The sequence below is a fragment of the Micromys minutus genome (assembly GCF_963924665.1).
Source record: "Micromys minutus genome assembly, chromosome: 19".
Taxonomy (NCBI): Eukaryota; Metazoa; Chordata; class Mammalia; order Rodentia; family Muridae; genus Micromys; species Micromys minutus.
This window is the reverse complement of record NC_137954.1, coordinates 11700694-11723015: the sequence shown is the minus strand read 5'-3', so window position 1 is coordinate 11723015 and position 22322 is coordinate 11700694. Positions and strand designations below refer to the sequence as shown.

Below are 22322 nucleotides of genomic sequence, written 5' to 3'. Positions count from 1 at the left end.
CCCACCTCCCAAACAAGAAAACAGGACGAGCAAGCCAGTAAGCAGCGCTCCTCCACTGACTCTTGCTCAGTTTGCTTTTGGTCACAGTATTTCATCACAGCAATATTAATCCTAACTAGAACGGGAAAAGAGGAAGCTTCATCAAGTTTTATGTTTCAAATATTAAAATATGGATGATTATTTCCTTTTAAACACTGCTTTGAACAATCAGATTCACTTGAAAAAAATTATTTGTTTTTTTAATCAAATTTTACAAACAATATTGCTATGATTTACAAATTGAACACATATGGCTTTTGTAAGTAGCTATACTCAGTCCCCTGTATCTGCAGACTTCACATTCTAGGGTTCAATCAACTATATCAAAAGTATTTACGGATGGGGACGTAGCTAAGTGAAAAACTACTTGCTCAGTCTTGTCCAATAAAGTCAAGAAAAACAAACAAATAAAAACCCAAAGATTATCTTTGCATCTGTATATATTGTTTTTCTTGTCATTGTTTCCTAAATAAACAATGTAACAATGAGTAACTAGTAATACTGTATTTTCATGTATAATCAAGAAATTATATGTAAGCATTACATGTAAATGCTACATAAAATTTTATATAAGGGACTTGCTGTCAATTTGTGTGTGTGTGTGTGTGTTTGGTACGTATCCTGGAAGCAACTGACTGAGGGCACTAGGAATGACTATGTGCATGTACCTGTTCACCTCAAAGAACTCATTCACAAATCACAATAAGCTTCTGATGAGACAAGGAGCTTACACTAGAGTGAGTGTCAAAGTGCTGCTAAGTCTGATAAAAAAGCTCTGGCAAAAAAAAAAAAAAAAAAAAAAAACAGAGAGAGAAGGGAAGGAGGAAGGATGGGTAAGAAAGGGAGGGCATGATGGAGGAATGGAAGGAGGGAAGGGAAGAGGTGAGAGAAAAGAGATGAATGAAGAGAAATATTAGCGTTTTGTTGTTGTTTAAGATAGGGTCTTAGAATAATAGCCCAGGCTGGTCTTAATTCACAATCCTCCTGACTTAGCTTTCTTTCTGGGTGCTAGAATTACAGGTATGTCCCATGATACCTGGCTGAGTAATGTTTAATTCAAATTCAAACATAAGACTCTAACTTCACTGTGGAACAGTAATAACAAGTTTACAAACAAGCAACATGTGGTGAAGATCTGATCAAGGGTACAGTAAAGGACAGAATATTTTATGAAGAACTTACATTGGGATAATACTCCATCACAAGCAAATACTCCATGCGTCCATCTGCAGTGAGCCTCTCATCTCCAACTATAAAGCGAGCAATGTTGTCATGTTCCATCAAAGGCACTCTGTAAATGTTTTTTTCATTGATAAAATTCTGACGGTTTGCAAAAGAAAATACTTTTACAGCAACTGGACGCTCATCCAAGGAACCTTTATATACTGCTCCATATCGACCTCGTCCAATCAGCTGTAAGTTTGTTTTTAAAAAGGCAAGTTATTAAAATTGAACAATTAAATGTACTAAAATGAAAACAACAACAAGCCCCTACCATCCCCCATGATACACAGCAGCTCTATTCTGCTTTCAGTTGATTTGTTACCAAAAGGCAGCTGGTGTCTGTGTCTGGTGTAACTGAGGAAGTTCCTACCTGACTAATCTTCCAATAGATGAAAGCTAAACAAAATGAAAAAGAAAACCAAGGGAGGCCTAGCATACTGAAAAAGAAGCAAAAGCAGTAGGAGTCTAAGGCATCAAGGCACAGGAGAAAGGAAAGCATATACGGTGAGCGACTTGTTTCTATGGGTTTTCGCTTGAAACCTGACTCAAATCAGCTGTGAGTAGGGGAACTAAAAATGGCACAAAGTCTTTGAGCCAGAGGATGTGATCTGTGGCAACCAGAGCTTCTGGAGAGTGAGGGCAGATGCCCCAAAAAGAGAAACCAGAACAGGGAATTCAGTGAGCACATGAGACAGGTCTTGGGTAAATGTACTTAACTGACTGAGAGTTGCTTCTGCCTGAGACATCAAAAAACTACCACACAGGGCTGGAGATACTAATCTTCCAGAGGACCCAAGTGTGATTGATTCCCAGCAGCCACTAAAGGTGGCTTATAGCTGTTTGTGACTCCAGTTCCAGGAGACTTAACACAGGCACCTGCACTCATGCACGTACCCAGTGCAGAAACACACATACAATTAAAATTAAATTAAACCTTTTTTGAAAACCAGTACATTAGAAATTAGCAAGAGTCTGGGGGCTCCAGAGTATAATACACACATTATCTATAATAAAATAAAAATCTGCTCAATGCACAAAGAAACAGCAAAATGTAACTGACCAGTTCTCTTTATTTTTGGCTTCTAGGGAATTTTCATTAAAACAGGTTGGTGATTTATCATTATTTTGTTAGTTAGTTTGTCTGTTTTTGAGAACAGGTTCTCTGTGTAGCCTTGCTCTGTAGACCAGGCTGGCTTCGAACTGACAGAGATCCGCCTGCTTCTGCTTCACAAGTGCTGGGATTAAAGGTGTGCACCACTATCACCTGGCTATCATAATTTCTTTATACATGTTTATTATATAATTATTTTATTATTTGTTTTTAATTTTGTTTGTTTTGTTTTTTGAAACAAAGTTTCAGTATGTAGCTCTGGCTACCCTAAAACTCTCTATGTAGACTAAGCAGGTCTCAAACTCAGAGATCTATCTGCCTCTGCTTCCTGGGCGTTGGAATCAAATTCATATGTTACCATGCCCAGTCTTGTGTCACTATTTTTACAAAACAAATACAGCCCTCTGAAAAACTTATTAAAACACAGTTAAGCACATGCTGTTTGTTCCAGCACTTGGAAGGCAGAGGCAAATTCCACAGTGGGAAAATATATATCCTGGGCAAAACTCTACGTTTCAGTTGGTACTTCTCTCAGTGATGTAAACTACACATCATTTTATACACACTTAGACCTCCTTCTCTATTTTTTTTAAGGCAGGGTCTCACTGTGTTGCCCTGGCTGGCCTGGAAATCCTCTTTCTTCTGCTTCTGACTGCTGGAACCACAGGTGTGCACCAGCAGGCCCAGAGAGACTTGCTAAATAGCTCCTGAGACGAATGAGCACTAACTAGGAGAGTAGGAAGGACCACAATAGCCAACAATCTGAGTGCAGCCTCACCTCCAGCAGCTTCAGATTATCCAAGTCAAGAGAGGGCTCTGTGGCTGCTGCCTCCATCATGTTCATGCTGTGAAGACCCTGTTTTCTGTCTCCTAGAAGAATAAGAACACTTCCTGATATGCAGCCTTCTTCAAACAAAAATGCCGCCTCTCACTATTAACAGTTAAGGGGCTGGAGAGGTGGCTCGGTGGGCAAGAGCACTAGCTCCTCTTCCAAAGGACCCAGGTTCAATCCCTAGCCCCATGTGGCAGCTCACAACTGTCTCAAACTCTAGTTTTATGGGATCTGATATCTTAACATGAATATATACATTCAGGAAAAACACCAATGCACATGAAATTTTTAAAAAATTAAAAATGTATTACAGTAAAAAAAAAGCTGCAGTGTGGGTGAAAATAGAAATCATTTCCTTAATGAAGATAAATGAACAGCATGACAGAAGAATTTTGTGAGATAATTGCACGATGACTCAGTTTAAAAGTATAAAATTATAATACTGAATTTTCAAGAAAATTTTAGTAGAACTACTAAAATGTATCAGTAAGTGCTGATTTCCTAAACAGCCACCGTAATTCTAGCTCTAAGAGATACAGTGCCATCTTCTGGGCTCCAAGGAGCATACACATGACACACACACACACACATACACACACACACACACACACACATACACACACATACAGAAACACTAATAAAAATAAATTTAAAAGTTTCTTGTAAAAATTGGGGGAAATTTTTTTGTTGAAGTAAAAATGGGGACTACTATAGCAGAGTTTGTGTTTGCTATAGATTTTCTGCAGAGATTTTAAAAAGAAAACAATGGGGCTGGTAAGACAGTTCATCTGGTGAAGCTGTATGCCACCAAACATGATGACCTAAGTCTGGTCCCACATAGTAGAAGGAAAAACGACTCCTGCAAGTTATCCTCTGACTTCCATCTATGTATTACCATCCTCCCTTTACATAATAAATAAGCAAATAAATAAATCTGATTAAGTGGCATGTTTACCAGAAGTAGTATTTTTTTTTTACCTGTCAACATTCTGTATCCAAAACATAAGGCGACTATCAAAACAGCTAATACAGAAACCGATGCCAAAGCAATGATTATTGTTTCATCTCGATTAAACGAATGAGGTGGACCTAGGAGAAAAAGGGAAAGTATTTAATACCAGCAAACTAGCTTTTAGAAAACCTGTATTAGTATACAATCAAATCACTAATATTCTTGCATAAAAATTAGGGAAAAAACTAATTGATTTGTAATAGTTATAAATGGCATGATTTGGTCACATAGATTATCTTGTATAAACTTGAGACACTTGTCAAGTATGATCCTAATCAATAAAATATCAGCTAGGGACTGGAAAGATGGTTCACTGATTAGGAGTGTATACCTCTCTTCAGAGGACCCAAGTGCTGTTCCCAGTTCCCACATCAAGCAGTTCACTACCACCTGTAACTCCATATGACCCGACATCTTTACACACACACACACACACACACACACAGTAGCTTTCGTAGCCTGAATGAGAATGGCCCTCACAGGCTCAATACTTAACTATGTGGGAAGGGTTAGGAGGTGTAGCCTTGTTGGATGAGGTGTGTCCCTGCAGGGAAGCTTTTGGGTATCAAAAGATTAGAAGCATTCCCCTAGTTTCTTTCCCTGCCTCATGGTTGTAGCACAAGATGTGCGTTCACAGCTTCTGCTCCAGCACCTGCATGCCTGTTGCCAAGCTTCCTACCATGATGGTCATAAACTCTATCGTCTGAAACAGTAAGTCCCAAATAAACTCTGTGCTTAAAACTCTGTTGCTTTGGTTACTGAGTCTAATCATAGCAATAGAAAAATATCTAAGACAGCAGCAGAGGCTGACCTTAAATCTGTGGTAATCCTCTTGACCTGCCTCCTGAATGCTAAGCCTACAGGGGTACACCACTGAGCCCAGCTTTATATTTGGCTTTAAACCATGTATTTAGTAGGCTTCAACGGGTTGACTTTTGTGTCCCCTATGTCCTCATTTGTAAAAATTAGTACTGTGTAGCTCACGTGTCTGTTATGAAGCTTGAGGGGAGTCTAAATGCTTAGTAGTGCATAAACTTCTATGCAATCAATGGTAATTAAGATCATTAGTATTAATATTGTTAATATTGATGAAAAGAACATTGGGGGCAGCAAAATCTAAATTGAACCTGAAGCTCACTCCCTCCACTTACTTGACCTTGAGAAAGTGTCTGCAGTCATGAACCCATGCTTATTTACTTGCGGAATGGGAACACAAGTATGTAGATTATAAGGCTGGTATGAACATGTAAATATTTATGTGAAAGCTCGAACTATGGATCAGAGCTTATCTATACTTATTTGTATCTTATCTATACCAATATCCTTGGAATGGATGTCCACAAACTAGGATATACCTAGGAGTAGTAGAACAGAAACGTAATAATTCTATGAGGAGTAGAAACACATGCAAATCTTAAACAGAAGAGAGAAAACTGGAGGATATACTCAGCACCATGTTTAAATATCTATTAAAAAAAACACTAAATCCAAGCAGTGTATGTTCAAAACAGTAGTTGTTACAAAATACAAAACAACTGCTTATCAGAAAACAGTCTAATGCAAAATGAGATTGTCTTAGAGTTTCTTATATTTTTGGTTGTGAGCCTAGCCTTTAGCAGCTGAGCCATCTCTCCAGACCTTAGTCAGGGTTTCTATTCCTGCATAAATATCATGACCAAGAAGCAAGTTGTGGAGGAAAGGGTTTATTCAGCTTACACTTCCACATTGCTGTTCATGAGCAAAGGAAGTCAGGACTGGAACTCAAGTAGGTGCTAATGCAGAAGCCATGGAGGGATGTTACTTACTGGCTTGCTTCCCCTGGCTTGCTCAGCCTGCTTTCTTATAGAACCCAGGTCTACCAGCCCAGGGATGGCTCCACCCACAATGGGCTGAGCCCTCCCCCCTTGATCACTAGTTGAGAAAATGTCTTATAGCTGGATCTCATGGAGGCATTTCCTCAAGGGAGGCTCCTTTCTCTGTGATAACTCCAGTTTGTGTTGACACACAAAACCAACCAGTACAGAGCTCTCCTATGAAATATTTGTTTGGCTTTTGCTATAGGTTCTATATGTATTGTTTGACCAGTGGCAAGGCCACAACTATCCATAAACATTCTTTACAGTCAAAATAAAACATACTATATTTTGAAAATTTAAAGTTATTATTCTGTTTGCTTGTTTGTTTCTTGTTTTTTTTTTTTTAACAGATGACCTCGCTGTGATAAGCTTTCTTTGTATACCAGGCTGACTTTGAATTCAGAGAACTGTGTCTGATTATGAGTCCTAGGATTAAACGAGTATACCATCTTGATTGACAATTTTAATTGTAGTCAATTAAAATCAAGCAGACTGTACATTAAAATATTCTTACTTGTGGTCAAACTAGAATTTTTAATAGCAAATAATAAAACTCAGTTGCAGTGTTTCTTCAGTGAATTATCTCAAATTCTGCACAACTGCATAATAAAATGTCAATACAGTTATTTCTATTGAAGAATAGGTTGACGTCATAAAATACTCTTAAATTATGAGACAATTACTAAACAATAAGCTTAAACATTGATAACTGTAGTTAACAATACTTTCAGCATATAATAATTTATAGAAGGACATACTGTATATGGAAACTCGTCTTTGGCCAGGGATCTAAATCAGTAGTAGAGTGTTGCCTAGCATTTGCAAGCCCTGGATCAGTCTCCAGTACACAGAAAAAGAAAAAAGGCAATCAACTAAACAACCTCCACCTTCCTACAAACAGCCTCAACTTACTACAATACTAAACCCTACCTCAATTTACTGCAATAAGATATTTTTAAAGACTAAAAAGAACAAGAAAATAAGAAGTGTTAAGGATATAGAGAAATTAAAAATTTACATACTGCCGATGGCAATATGAAATGGTAAAGGTGTAGTAAACATTTTAGTAGGTTCTCAAAATGTTACTGTAATTTCCATAAAATGTGGTAGTTTGTTCCTAGGCATATACACAAAGAACTGAAAATAGGCATTCAAACAAAAACTTCCACAGCATCAACATATGCAATGACTACAAGGAGAAATGTGTATGTTCTTACACTTATGAATCAATAGACACAGTGTAACACACCTACAAACATGATATACTAAAGGTCCTGTATTCTATGATTTCATTCATATGAAACATCCAGAACAGGTAAATCCATAGAGACCAAGAAGCACGTTAGAAGTTGCTAGGCATGGGAAAAGAGGGAGAAGGGAGTTATTTTTTACTAGATAGAGAATTTCCCTTGTGGGGTGATGAAAATGTTTTGGAACTACTTAGAAATAATGGTTGTGCAATATCATTAAAGTATTGAATAGTATATTTTTAACCTAGCTCACTCTGACTTATTTAAGAATTTGTTGAACTCAAAAAGGAAATATTATTTCAACACACATATGATTAAATAACTTATGTTTTTTAAACACGATATATTTTTTCAACATACAGTAATTTATAGAGGGAAAGACTATACACACACACACACACACACACACACACACACACGTGTGTGTATTTTTAAGTGCCTTTAGATTATCTCTTCTTATTAAGACTATTTAACCCTGGGCTGGTAAGGCTCAGTAAGATGATTGCTATCAAGCCTGATGACCCGAGTTCAATCCCCAGGATTCATATGGTAGAAAAAAAGAACCAATTCCCAAATATGTCCTCTGATTTCTACATATGTACCAAGGCACAGTACACTATCCACCCCATAATCACCATGGCAGGAAACAAGCAAGCAGACAGCGTGCTGAGTAGTGACTGAGAACTGTACATTCTGATCCACAGGCAGAGAGAAAATGGGCCTGGTGTCAGCTCTTGAAGCCCCAAAGCCCACGCCCAGTGACACCTCCTCTAACAAGGTCACACATCCTAATCCTTTCCACTCAAGGGGACCAAGTATTCAAATATATGATGCTATGGGAGCCATTCTCATTCAAACCACTACAAAACACATGCGATATGAATTTGGTAGAACAGTAGCTATTTCACATCTCACATGAAATGGTGTTGAATGGTATTAGACTGAATCATATTAACTCTCAACTGTGCACAATTAAAAACTTATAAATTGCTTGTTTCTAGATTTTACAATTTAACATTTTTGAGCTGAGGTTAACTGTAAGTAACTTAGGTCTCAGAAAGTGAAACCTTTGGTAAAACAGAACCACTGTATTTTATTTTATAAAAATAAAATTTCAGGTCTTGGGAGATGGCTCAGTGGTTAAGAGCACTGACTACTCTTCCAGAAGTCCTGAGTTCAATTCCAAGCAACTACATAGTGGCTTACAACCATCTGCAATAAGATCTGATGCCCTCTTCTGGTGTGTCTGAAGACAGTTATATATAATAAATAAATCTCTAAAATAAATAAATAAATCTTTTAAAAAATTAAAAAATAAAATTTCAGCTAAAAATGAGGATACACACCAGTAATCCTAGCACCTGGGAGATGGAAGGAAAACAATCAGGAGTTCAAGAAAATCCTCATCAATACAGCATGTGTGGGGCCAGCCTGGGCTACAGGATGAAAATTTTTCTCAGAAAAACAAAGCAAAAATAAATAAAGACAACATCTAGGTTCTTCTTCTCAAATTAGAAACAAGAGGCATAGTATTTGATTTAAATATCACTGACTGAGAGTCAGAATCACTTGCTGTTCTTAGCGAGGACTCAGGCTCAGCACCCTCATGGCTCACAGCTGTCTATAACTTCATCTGGGAAATCCAATGCTCTCTTCGGGTTTTTGAGGGCACCAGGTATGCACGTAGTATGCACACATATATGCAGGCAAGATATTCCTACACATAAAATAATAAAAAATGACCAGTAAATAATGTCCAGATTTTGTTTTGTTATAGTCAAAACAAAACAAAAGGTTGGCAGAAGAAAAACAGGAACAAAAGAAGAAACACTGAGGTAGTAATTCTGACTGTCCTGGAGCTCACCATGTAGACCAGGCTGGCCTCGGACTCACGGATATCCACCTGCCTCCTCCTTGGGTGCTGGGATTAAAGACATGTACTACCTCACCTGGTAGATTTACATTTTTAGAGCAGTTTTAGGGCTATAAAAAAATCACCCAGAAAGTTCCAAGTTCCCATACACTTACTCTTTACCTCCTCTGTAACTTTCTCCTGTTAGATCTCCACAAGAGGAAGGCAGTGGTGGATACATTAAACCCAAGATTTAAGAGATTAAAGCTGTGGGATCAGGGGTTTAAGGTCTGTGACTTTAAGGCCAACTGGGGCTACCCCAAACTCTGCCTCAAAATCTTTTTAGACAGAAAACGATGTTTCTTTTTCTTTTGTATTCCCAGTCTTTCACAATGCTAAGTAAACTCTGCATCATTGGGTTACAACCTCAGGTCCCGGCATGATTTCTTTTCACAATATATCTAGTTCTAAATTGTAGGTGCCCCCCCCCACATTTTATAATGTCTTTTGAAGTATTTAAGTACAATCTATTTTCTTCTTTTGTAGCCTGTTACTCTGGCATCATATCTACAAATGTGCTGTCAAAAATTAGTCATAAAGATTAACCACACTTGTATATCATACATGTGGACATGCTTAAGAATGCACTACCATTAGAGACATAGCTAAGTAGTAGAGTAAGGGGACAGTGAATATGAAGACTCACTAACAGAAAATATTTTATTTTTAAGACACACCAACTTCTCTAGGAACCAAGAGTAGCTCAGTACAGCAACTGTGTAACGTGTGAGAGGGACTGCTAGACACCTGGGGGTAGGGATTCCTTTCCTGCTGCTGGTGGTTCTAAACATTACATTTTTTTCCCCACAGAGTAAAAGGTATTTAAATATATACCTGAAAATGGAAAAATAGGAGCTATAATTCATTAACTCAAATAGGGAGGGTGAAAAAAGTATTAAGGGACTTTTAAACATGTTTAAAACCATACATATGGTATTTAAACGTCTCAAATTAGAAGCATTCCAGGTTATGTCATATAGTCTAAAAACTTGACATCACTGGAAACCTGCCAGGAAAAATACTGCAATGTGTGTAATCGTATGTGTATTATAAAAGAAAAGCTTTTGATTGGATGACTAGAAAACTCATTTTTTATTTCTTTAAAGTAATTCTTTTAAAAAAAAACTTTTTGTTTTAAGTATGCATGTGCATTCATGTCTGTGAGTGGGTATGTGCATGTAAGAACAGGTAATCCCAGAGGCCAGGAGGGAGAGAGGAAGGGAACACACATACACATGGTCATAAGGGCTCTTAAATCATCTCTCCAGACCTTATATAATGATTTTTATGTCATATGTTATATATACTATAACTGAAATTTCTTATTCCTTTGCCCTAATAGACCCTCTTTTCCTCTCTTCCTTTCCTCAGTTAAATATTCAGCCAAACATAAACAATGCTAAGTATGCCTATGTGCAATGGCTGGCCTTTCACAGGCAAATACTTCCTGAGTACAAAACAGACAGGGACCCGTGGTCTGCCTCATTGGAGCCTGGGATGTTTCTGTTTACATATCCTGGAGCCAGGCGGGGGCTACTACTGGAGGCAGGCTGTCTGCTTCCTCACTACACTCAGCTTTTGTGTGGGACTGTGTCAGAGAAAGAACAACATTGTTACATGTGCAGCAAGCAACCAACAGGGAGAGGTTTAAATAAAACACAGCAGTAGTTATGTCCTCTGCTTAATCTTTAACCACTCTAGGCAGAGAGGCAAATTAGGCCTTAGATTTTTTTTTTCTTCAAGGAATGTATTTTTCATAAAAGCAAAGTAGTACAATTTAAACATCAAAGCAATTAATGTAAGAAGAGCTTAATGAATTTCTAAGACAATAATTAAGACTGCTAAAATATTTCCATACTATATCACATAGCTCAGTAGTTTTAACAAATTTTTATATGAAATGAATAATGTTGACATGACTAATATGCTTGGAACAGTACATATGCAGTAGCCACAACCAGGTAATAATGTCTGTGCTTAGTATTTTTAAAAAGTTGAGTAGGGAAAGACTTTACTTTTTTTTTCTTTAACTTTTCAACAAAATTTTAACACTGAATATTTAAGGCCAATTTTAATTTAACTTATCTGGTTAAACATTCTGACCTAGCTCTTAGATTACACAAAACAAAAATAACAAGCAAAACAAGCCATGGCCTGCTAACTGTCAAGACATTTTATTTTTGATTTACGAAAGAATAGCAAAAAAACGAAAACACACACACACACACACACACACACACACACACACATCCGGAGGATAAAGTTAAAACAAAGGAGAAAAGGGTCATAAGGAAGAAGCAAAACAAAAACAAAAAACAACCATCTAATCTTTGTCCTCTTCAACTTTTAGCTTCAACTTTTAAAAATTTTTTTTAAATGTATTTTGTGTCAGTGTATGCCAGACTGTGTGACTGTGCACCAACTTCACACAGGACCCCACAGAGATCAGAAGAGGGTGTTAAATCCTCTGGAACTAGAGCTGCCAGTGGTTGTGAGCCACCATATGGGTGATTTTCTGAAGAGCAGCTGGTACTCTCAATTGATGATCCATCTCTCCAGCCCAGTCTTTTACTGCCCCCCACCTGCCTTGTTTTCCAAGACAGGCTTTCTCTGTGCAGCTCTGACTGTCCTGGAACTCACTGTGTAGACCAGAGTCACCTCAAACTTGCAGAAGTCCGCCTGCAGTCTTTTACTTCTTAAAATTATCTTATTTCTTGCTTTTCACTACTAAGTTATGATTCCCCACCCCCTTTTAATTTTACTTTAAAATCTGAAACAAAGATTAAGGAAGTCTTCTATAAAACTAAGTAACAGGAACCTAAATCTACAATTTCATTTATATGAATGAGGTGGAGGAACCATAATGGAAAGTTGTTAAATAAGTATAGTTTCAATTCTGCAAGATCAAAGAGACTTTTGGAGACTGTGTGACAGTGTAAACACACTTACAAATGCTAAGCTTTGCACTTAACAATGGGGTCAAAGAGATGGCTCAGAGGTTAGAGCTCACAGTTTTCAAATAGTGATTATATACATGTAAGTAAAAAATAAAATTGAGTAATACAAATTTCAATATTTATAAGGTACTGATACTACTAGCATTTCTTAACATTGTAATTATCTAGAACATTAGATCATGAAATGTTTTACTCAAAATACTTCTTAAATTTATATCTCTTAACTTCTGAATACACAATATACTGACACAAAAATTTAGAGCTATTCACTCAAGAGTCTTCTTAACATCTCTAGTTCTCAACAATGCACATGTGCACACACACACACACACAACCACATACACGTGCACATGTATCTGTATTTTTCAGAATTTCCTTATGTGTGTAGCATACATAAACAAATAGGAATATATGGCCATATCCTGTTCTGAAGTATTTAATATTCCCTTGAATCTCGTATTTAATCTGAATTTACTTTAAAATCTCTCTAAAACTTCATACGATTTCTTTATACTATTGTGGCAAAGTAAGTTAACCTGTTCTCTACTGGTGTACATTTGGTTATTTCTGTTTTGCTGTAACAATGTTACAACAAGTAACTTTGTTTCTAATCACCTCAAATGACAAGCATTTATACTAAGGTGATAACTAATTTTGGTTGTCAACCAGCCTACTTACTTCTTTGGGATTCCAATGTAGACTGAAGACTAGTAGCTCTTTAGTAATTCTCTGGGACTCTTAACACCAGGTAGACTTTGCTCAGACATACAGATCCTGTGGACTACTGAATTCTTTGCTCTTCTGTATTCACTGAAAGATTGCTCTAGCCAGAGCCTGTAAACCATCCTAATAAATCCCCAGACTAATACAACAAAGAACCAATTCTCAGAAAAAGAACTCTTGAGTTTGGGATTTATCCTCTGGGTTTTTCTTTTCACTATGTGGATTAAAGAAAGAATAATGTGCAATGCATTACAACATTTTCAAAAAATTGTTAATCATGAAGCACATTAATGAGCTGGAGCCAGCACAGAATGAATAACAATCATATTCTAGGAAATATCTGTGATGATCTCAATTGTCCCCCAGAACCTATAATCACAGGGACTGTGTTCCTATGACATTATTAAATAATTTTAATACTTGAAAGCCATTCCAGTATCGTGTCCTGTGTCACACAGCTAATCATTTCCCATTTATTACCATGCAGTGATATTTTAATGAATAACAAAACTTATTTTAGAAAATATAACTGTTTGAATGTCTTGGATGCTTAGACTTTCAAATATTTAGGCAGCTAAATTTGCTCAAACTGGTATAATATATACTAGGAAGAACAGTTAAGAGGGCTGACTTATTTCCTTACATAAACAGAAATTCTTGAGAATTTTTTCTCAAATATTTGAAGCTGTTTCTCCTGGGAAGGGTACTGACCTAGAATCATGGGAAGTCCATAACAACATCCTATGGGTGTCTGTATATGTGATTACAAAGACTTAGCACAAGAGTCCAGGTCTAAAAGCGCACACACACAGATACACAGACACACAGACACACCCACACCCCCCCCACACACACACCCATTGCTGAAGGAAGCTAAAGGACAGTAGTATGGCAGGATGAGGGTTGTGGACATATGACACTGAGAAAATAATTCAGACCGTGCCCTCCTGGTGCACTAAGGCTGGAGTGCAAAAATCCTGTATTTTCTAGACTGTTTTGTAGATGACACTAAAGGGTCCACATATCTCTCGGAGACCTTTTTTTCCCCCCTTGTCTACCAAATATTGGATCAGCAGAGGCCTGTGTTGATTCACCTACCTTATAAGTATAAAATGTTCTACAGGAAACATTTTACAGGTTAAGTATAGTGGGGTAGTTTTAGAATGTGCTGGCTTCTTGGGTATGCTAACGTGATTGTATGCTGGCCTGCTTTCTAAATCCTTGCATTAATTTTCTTGGTGGTCTTGTTCTATGATGAGGCTTTAGAAGTAACTCCTGGGAGTGCTAGCTAAATGTTTTCTCTATTCCAGTGGTCTTCCAAGTGTGGTCGGACCCTGGAAGACCATCACCACTCCCTAGGAGGTTCTTAGAGATGAAAATCAACAAACTGGGTAGAGTCAGAAGTTTGTTTTTAAATTGCTCCAAAAGATTCTGCCTATGTTAACTTTTAAGAATTTCTGTGGCTTGAGTGTGGTTTATGGCCTCCAAATTTCCTGTTAAAATGTACTCTCTACAACCGAGCACGGTGCGCACTGTCTTTAATCCCAGTGCTTGGGAGGCAGAGGCAGATAGATTTATTTTAAGTTTGAGGCCAGCCTGGTCTATGTAGAAATCTCCAGGATAGCCAATGCTACATAGTAAGTAAGATTCTGTTTTAAAACAAACAAACCCAAAACAAAAACAACAATTTATTTTCCATTAGAAGATATCATTAGGGGCTGGAGAGATGGCTCAGCAGTTAAGAGCACTGACTGCTCTTCCCAAGGTCCAGAGTTCAATTCCCAGCAACCACATGGTGGATCACAACCATCTGTAATGGGATCTGATGCCCTCTTCTGGTGGGTCTGAAGACAGCAACAGTGTGCTCATACATGAAGTAAATAAAATAAAATTAAAAAAAAGAAGAAGAAGAAAAGAAGATATCATTAGAAGATAGTTGTTAAGGCTCTGCTTTCATGAATGTAATTAAAATGGTTAATGAGTCAGTGGTGTTAAAGAGACATCTGAGGAGTCTGTCTGCTATATAACCTTGGTGAGTCTTTCACAAGCTCTCATCTGCCTACCCAGCCCAAGGACAAAGCCATCATAAGATGTGACCCTCTGAACATAGACCAAAGCTGAGAATCAAAATAAACTTTATAAGCTAGCCGGTCTACACTGTGTGTTTGAAGAATGGGAAGTGGAGTGAGGTAAGACTTGTGTTATTCATGTCCCAGTAACTACTGTCCCTCATCAGGGATTTATTGTCACTTTTGACACCGTGGCTTCAGACTCATGGCCTCAGAACTGTTTTATTTCTGGATTTCTTTTTTGAGACAGGGTCTGTGTACTCACTGTGCAAAACAGGCTGACCTTAGACTGATATATATCCTCCTGCCTCTGCCTTTTGAGTGCTATATGCATTCACAGAACAAAAAATGTGGCTTTAAATAAAACTCTGAACAATACAGACTTTAATGACGTACTTATTTTTATTTTGTGTGCATTTGTGTTTTGCCTGCATATGTCTGTGTGAAGGCATCAGATCTCCAGGAGCTGGAGCAACAGACAGTTGTGAGCCACCATGTGGATGCTGAGACTTGAACTTGGGTCCTCTGGAAGGATATCCAGTGCTCTTAACTGCTGAGCCATCTCTCCAGCCTCAAAAGGATATATTCTGATGTCTCCTAGTAACCTATAACATTTGTACTTGGCAGACAACTTAATTATCTCCTACGAACATTTTATTTACTTTCTGTTATATGATACAAGACATTCTCCAGCAAATGATGTTCACTGCTGAGTGTGAGTCTTTTATAAATTAGCAAATATAAACCCACTAATCACACGACAATGCACTGAAGCCATATAGCTAATTGGGTATGGGCCTTTTGCTTTTATTCAAATGACAATTTTATATAGTGTGATCTATTTCCAATGATAGAACACATGGAAAACTTGTAAAACTATGTGCAGACACATTTATACCATCCGCACTTGAAATCTACTCTGAGCACTGCCATGGTTTGAACGTGACTGCCTGTGTGCAATACCCACTGCAAAAGGCCATGAGTCATGAGAATTTCACCCTTAAGAATGGGTTAATACAGTCACAAGTATTTGTTTCCCATGAAAAGGATGAGGTTGACCTTCCACTCCAACCATGCTCTCTTGCTTTCTTTCATTTTTCACCACAGGACAGACTTATTTTCAAAGTTTTATTTGTCAGCCAAATACATTTCTGTTGGTTATAATTTTCCAGTCTCATAAATTTTCATGTTAGCAATACGAAACTGAAGAGTAAAAACCTATTTTTCACTACTTTTCCTTGTGCCTCAATGTGTCCAATATAGAGTGGAGATTACCTATGGTTGGAATCAGAAAATGGTTTGTGAAATATAAAAATCAATGTATTTTCATTATTATTTTCTAAAATAGGAGCTTCAGTGAAGTGGTAAATGGCAGGTTACTGCTGAGTCATCTTCCCTTTAAGTAGATTTCTGAGACTGTGACTACTGTAAGTGGGGCTTACTGGGCCATCCTAGGAGAAGCGTGGAAGACAATGGTGCTGGGGTGGTTTGAACTATGAGGGCCCCCAGTTCAAGAGGTGTTAGAGGAAAATAATACTAGTGTGTGGCCAAGAGACAAATCTTGTCATATTTTGGCAAAGAATGTGGCTACTTTCTGCCCTTGCCCAAAAAACTCTGCCTGAAGCTAAACTGAAAGTTATGGATTAACAGCTCTGACAGAGAAATCTCCAGACAACCTAGTATTGACTGTGTTGCTTAGCTGTTGGTGGCCATGCTTGTGCAGATCTAGAATTAAAAGGAGCAAGCTGAGAAAAAAAAAAAAAAAAATATATATATATATATATATAGACACACACACAAAATCTATAGTTTGGGGAGAAAGTGGGCACCGGGAAGTAGAATGGAGCTAAATTCTGTGTTCAAGGAGATGAGCAGATTAAAGAAAAGGATGGTGCTAAATGGAATAAAGGGAGTGGTGACCTTAGGGCAACACCCCATCCCGCTAAGCTTTCAACTTGTAAAAAGAAAAGCTTAGGGTCAGGTGTGGTGGTGCATGCCTTTAGTCCCAGCACTCAAGCAGGAGAGATGTGGGGAATTTCAGAGTTCAAGGTCTATAGAAGGAGCTCCCGAACAATCAAGCTTAGGCAGGGAAGAAAATCAAAGTCAGAAAGTGAGTGAAAATGTATTTGAAGAAGGAGGTCATGTTCCAGCCCCAGAAAACAGCAGAACTTGGTGGCTTTGATCACATGGTTCTGGCTTTAGAGTCAGACCAAACAAAGGTTATGGAATCTCCCTCCACAACTAAGGAAAGCCACTAAGGTCAGGCGTGTGGCAGAGGTGTCCCTACATGGAAACCAAGAGAGGCCACTTGTTGAAGCTGTGAAGGCAAAGCCTGGATTGCTTTGGAGACCCCAAATGTTGGAGATGCCAGAGCCGTGGGATACCTGATAAGGAAAGCTAACAGGGAATGGAGCCAGCCCAAGAGAAAGATGTATGCCTCAGGGGAGATCTGAAGAGCACTTTAACAGCAGACATGGAGATTTAGAGTTTGGATTCTGCCTGGCCGGTTTTCAGTCTTGCTTTTGGTCCAGTATTTCCTCATTAGCTCCTTTTCCTCCCTTTTAGGATGGTAACGTACACCCCATGCCACTGTATACTGGAATGTATGATCTACTTTTTTATCTCTTACCAGGGTTACACTCAAGAGATTGCCCGAACCTCTGAAGAGTCTTTGAACACTGTGATAACTATGGAGACTTTGAAGTTGAAAACAATGAATTTTGCATTACAATATGACTACAAATCTATGGAGGCCAGAGGCTGGAATGTGTAGCTGGACTTCATTTTGTGGGCTCTTCTTTCTTCCGCCCTTTCACCTCTAACAGTAGACAGGAGGGGAAAGGGAGCTACATCATCATTAGACTACTTCCTGCTGATTAAGGGTATCAAGTTCCTTGGGGCAAGTTTGATCTTTGCCATCAGGATATTTCTTCTTCTTGTTTCTTCTTTGCACACAACTACATAACAAACTGTAACCAATCAACAGCAACCCTGCCTTTCAGGGCCCTAGCACTTATATACCCTCTGAAGAGTCCCTAGAATCCCAAACGTCACACACAGAAACTGTGCAGCTGGCAAAATCACTCTAAAGCACGAGGTAAATCACAGTCAGCTGCTGTGGACAATCTGAAGCAGCCCCATATCCCACACCTGGGATTAAAACAAAAACACATTCTTATAATATTTCTGTGTTTTTAAAGAAACCAAAATTCTCACTACAAGAATGCCAAGAGATCTCATTATAGATGGTTGGAAACAGCCACTTGGTTGCTGGGAATTGAACTCAGAACTTCTGGAAGAACAAACAGTGTTCTTCATTGCTGAGACATCTCTCCAGCCCCGTTCCTAATTAATTCAAAATAATTATTTTCCAAATGTGCACATATTTTTGTACTTTCTTCTTTTTAATAAGTATAAAAATGTGTCTTGTTTTGGCTCTTAAATTAACAAACATCTTGAGCCACCCTTATTTCCCATTTTCTATTTAACGCTCTTAGAGAAACACTAAACCTGAAGGTACAGACTACTTGTGGCCCCATGCCAGTACTGTCTTCCCAACTGTAAGCTTTCTCCCCTAACTTGGTGTGAGATGAAAACATTTGTTGCCAGAAGCTAGAAATTATAATTTCTAATCTTAACAACCCAGAATAAAATTATAATGTTATTTCCTAAACCTGGCTCTAGATGCAATTCAATCTTGTTTCTCATTGTTTGGCCCAACTTCAAAGTAATGAATAATGTAAATGAAAAAAAAAGAATTCTACATTTATATCCTGACATCCACAAAAGAACTGCCAAAGTTCAGTAGAATGAATTAGATTTAATTAATGAATTAAATATCTATAAACAGTTTTTGCATGCTTCTCTACTGATTTAATTATCTTGTTTTAGGGAGACTAATTATAGCAATTCCAGATACCTTATCAAGAAAATGGTCTAATAATAAGTTTCCAAAAATTCTAATAATTATATGCTTCTTTCAAATTGTGAATTTAGAAATACATAAAAATTTCTTACACATTGAGAGACCTATTGATCCAGTTGCATATGTAGCTGAAGACAGCAGTGTCTGGCATCAATGTGAGATGAGGCTTTTGTTCCAGGGACAGCATGTTTTCCCAATGTAGGGAAATGCCAAGGCAATGAATGGGGTGGGGAGGGGGATTAGGAGAGAGTGCACTTTTGTGAAGGCAAATGGAGGGGGAGGGGGATGGGAGCTGGGTGGAAGTCCTGTCTCCATATCCTTCCTCCCCAGTTTGAAGTGATACATGCATATCACCACTTTCAGCGTTTATGTCGATGCTGGGGATCTAAACTCAGGTCTTCATGTTTGCATAACAAGCAGTTTATCCTTTTATCCCTTCTTTAAATGAGATCTTTTCCAGTTTCTCTTTGCCTTATAGGGCACTAACATTTATAAATATACCCCTCCCAATTCTAGAAAGTTGCCTCAGTAGTTAAGAGCGCTTGCTGCTCTTGAAGATGGTCTTGGTTCAGTTCTTAGCACCTACATGGTGGCTTGCAACCATCTGTAACTCCAGTTCTTCTGACCTCTTCAGATTCCAGGCATGCATGTCGTGTCCATGCATACATATATACAATACACATACAAAAAGTAAAATAAATAAATCTAAAATTTAAAAACAAACAAATAATCTCCCACCCCTGTAGTAACAAGAGTGCTCCTAATATGAAGTTTGTCTGATGTTTTATCATGATTGAATTCAGTTATGAATTCATGGCTGAACTATACAGTACTATAATATAGTGATCCTGCACCTGTTTCTTTGTATCACAATGTTCATTTGACATTCATTAATATGATGATTTTGATGACTTGATTAGGGTATTTTCCAATTTCCCCACTTATAATCACTATTAATTAATGAATTAATTAATGGTTTTCAAGACAAGGTTTTCTCTGCATAACACCCCTGGTTGCCCTGGAACTCACTGTATAGATGAGACTGTCCTGGACCTTAGAGATCTGCCTCTGTCTCCCTAGTGTTGGGATTAAAGGTGTGTGCCTCCAGTCAGAGTCACCACCACCTGGCTGAAATAGGATCTTATGTGGGCCAAGTTGAACTCAAACTGGTTAAATTCTGATTCTCCATCTTTAACTTCCCTAGTGGTGGAATTATAGGCATCTACCACCACACCCACTGGCTTGAATAAGAATTGTTGCCCCTATAAGTGTGGCCTTGATGAAGAAAGGGTAACCCACACCAGCCCAGTCTGCCTCTCCTGCTGCTTGTCAATTAAGATGATCAAAATGTAGCTCTCAGTTTCTGCTTCCATGCCTTGCTCCCAGACATGCTGATAATGGACTAAATTTCTGAAATTGTAAGCAAACCCAAATTAAAACTTTCTTTTATAAGAATTGTAATAGAACAATAAATTAGTTTCTCCTGTCTTCCTTCCCTCCTCTCCCCACCCCTTCCTTCTTATTATAATCCAAGGGCTTGAACCTAGGGATCTACACAAGCTAGGCAAATAATCTATACCACTGAGCTGTGTCCCAAATCCTAATTACTAATATTCCCTTCACAATTAAATTTAAGACACTTTAAAACCGTACAAATGTCCTGGCTCCTCACCGAAACTATTCTCAGATTAATGGTCCTCTATGGTACACCCCTCTGGCTGTATGATGGAAGCTGAATGATGACTGACCATTCCAATATGCCTGTATTGATCAGTTAGCACTTAACGGTTTACTCATGAGTTTCATCTCCTTCAAAATTCACTATTATACTTTGTTATTCTTGAAGTCAAACTTCCATAATTTTAGCTCGTGAAGGGGTTCTACAGAATTGGCTCCTGTATTTTAACTTTTTATTGACTGTGTGTATTTCACATCATGCACCCCAATCCCACTTATCTCCTGTCCCTTCATATCTGCCTTCAGCCTTTGCAAGCTCCTCCCAAAAGAAGAAAAAAATCTTGTTGTGGAAGCTGCAATATGTGACAGTGTGTCCCATAAGATGCCCTTTATCCACACAGATTTACTTGCAAATGTTCACTGCAATGAATCTGGTTCGAAGGCTCTGGCTTCTGCTACACAATCAATACTGGATCCTCACCAGAACTCCTCTTAGACATCCTGTTGTTGCCATGTGTCCCGGAGATCCTGCAGCTTTGGGTCTGTAGAGAAGGACCCTTCATGCTCCAGAAGTTCAGGGACAGGGTATATGTTGGGGTAGGCCAACTCAAAGCCCTGGACCCAAGCCTGGGTCAACCTTACAGCTCTCCCACACTTGTACCATGAGGGTGAGCTTCCCAGCACGTCCCAGCTAGCTCATCCAAAGCCACAGGCAATACGGGTCATGGCTCCTGCATCTTTAAGGTGAGTCTCCACCACACTTTTTGGTACTGATTATTTCCTATCATAAAGTATTTCAGTCTTGGACTTATTTTGCTCTTGTTCTAAAATAGAAATTTTTTTCAAGGAGCAATAGTTTCTTTTAGCAGAGAACACTATTACAGACTAAGATATGGACATAATGCATGCTTATTGCTACTGGAATGCTTCTGCCTTTTTTTTTTTTTTCCTTTTCTTTTTTAAGAAATAAGAAATGTAGGTATGTGGGGTGGGGTGGTGGTTTGAATGTCTTGATCCATGGGCAGTGGCACTACTCTGAGATGTGACTTGTTGGAGGAAGTACATCACTGTGGTGGCGGGCTTTGAAGCTCTGCCCAGTGTGTTGTCCTTTGTAAGAGTTGCCTTGGTCATGGTGCTTCTTTACAGCCATGGAAACCCTAACTAAGACAGGTAAGAATACAGCTTAGAGTGCCTTCTATTATGTCTGAGGGCCAGAGTTTGAGTCCTACTACTGCAAAGCCAAAAGAAAGCCATGAACAGATTCTTAGGAAGACAACAAAAAGCAGCTACATTCTTGCCAAAGTATCACAAGAACAGATGTAGCCTAGCTGCTAATATTGTTCCCCTGTGAAACCAGTTGAGCTGGTCCTTCATGGCCCATATTACTCTCAGCTCTACTGTCTTCCAAGCTCCTGTGAGTACAGCCATGCTTCCAGCATTCAACCACTCTCCTAATCCAGTCTCACATGTTTCTCCAAAAAGCAGCACTTACAGGCCTGTCATGGCAATGTGCCACTCTGTTACCATTTCTACCTGTTACTTTCCTGTGAAAAGACACCATGAGCAAAGCAGCTTATAACAGAAAGAGTTCACTGGGGACCATCATGGTAGGTAGCATGGGGGTAGGCAGGCATGGTGTTACAGCAGTAGCGGAGAGCTTACATCTCTTCCACAAGCAGGAGGCAAAGAAAGAACGCTGAGAATGGTGTGGGCTTTTGAAACCTCCAGTGCCATA

General features: G+C 38.5%; 1 protein-coding gene across 2 annotated transcripts in view; it reads right to left on the bottom strand.

The window, feature by feature from the left end:
• BMPR2 (bone morphogenetic protein receptor type 2) overlaps nt 1–22322 on the bottom strand; it is a gene marked incomplete at its 5' end in the record, with an annotated part of 91124 nt that overhangs the window by 22736 nt on the left and 46066 nt on the right. For both annotated transcript variants that reach the window (XM_080932692.1, XM_080932693.1), the window contains 3 exons: nt 1222–1452; nt 3153–3244; nt 4185–4295. In XM_080932692.1, the coding sequence (XP_080788818.1) occupies nt 1222–1452; nt 3153–3244; nt 4185–4295 (434 nt within the window). The remainder of the gene's footprint in view (nt 1–1221; nt 1453–3152; nt 3245–4184; nt 4296–22322) is intronic.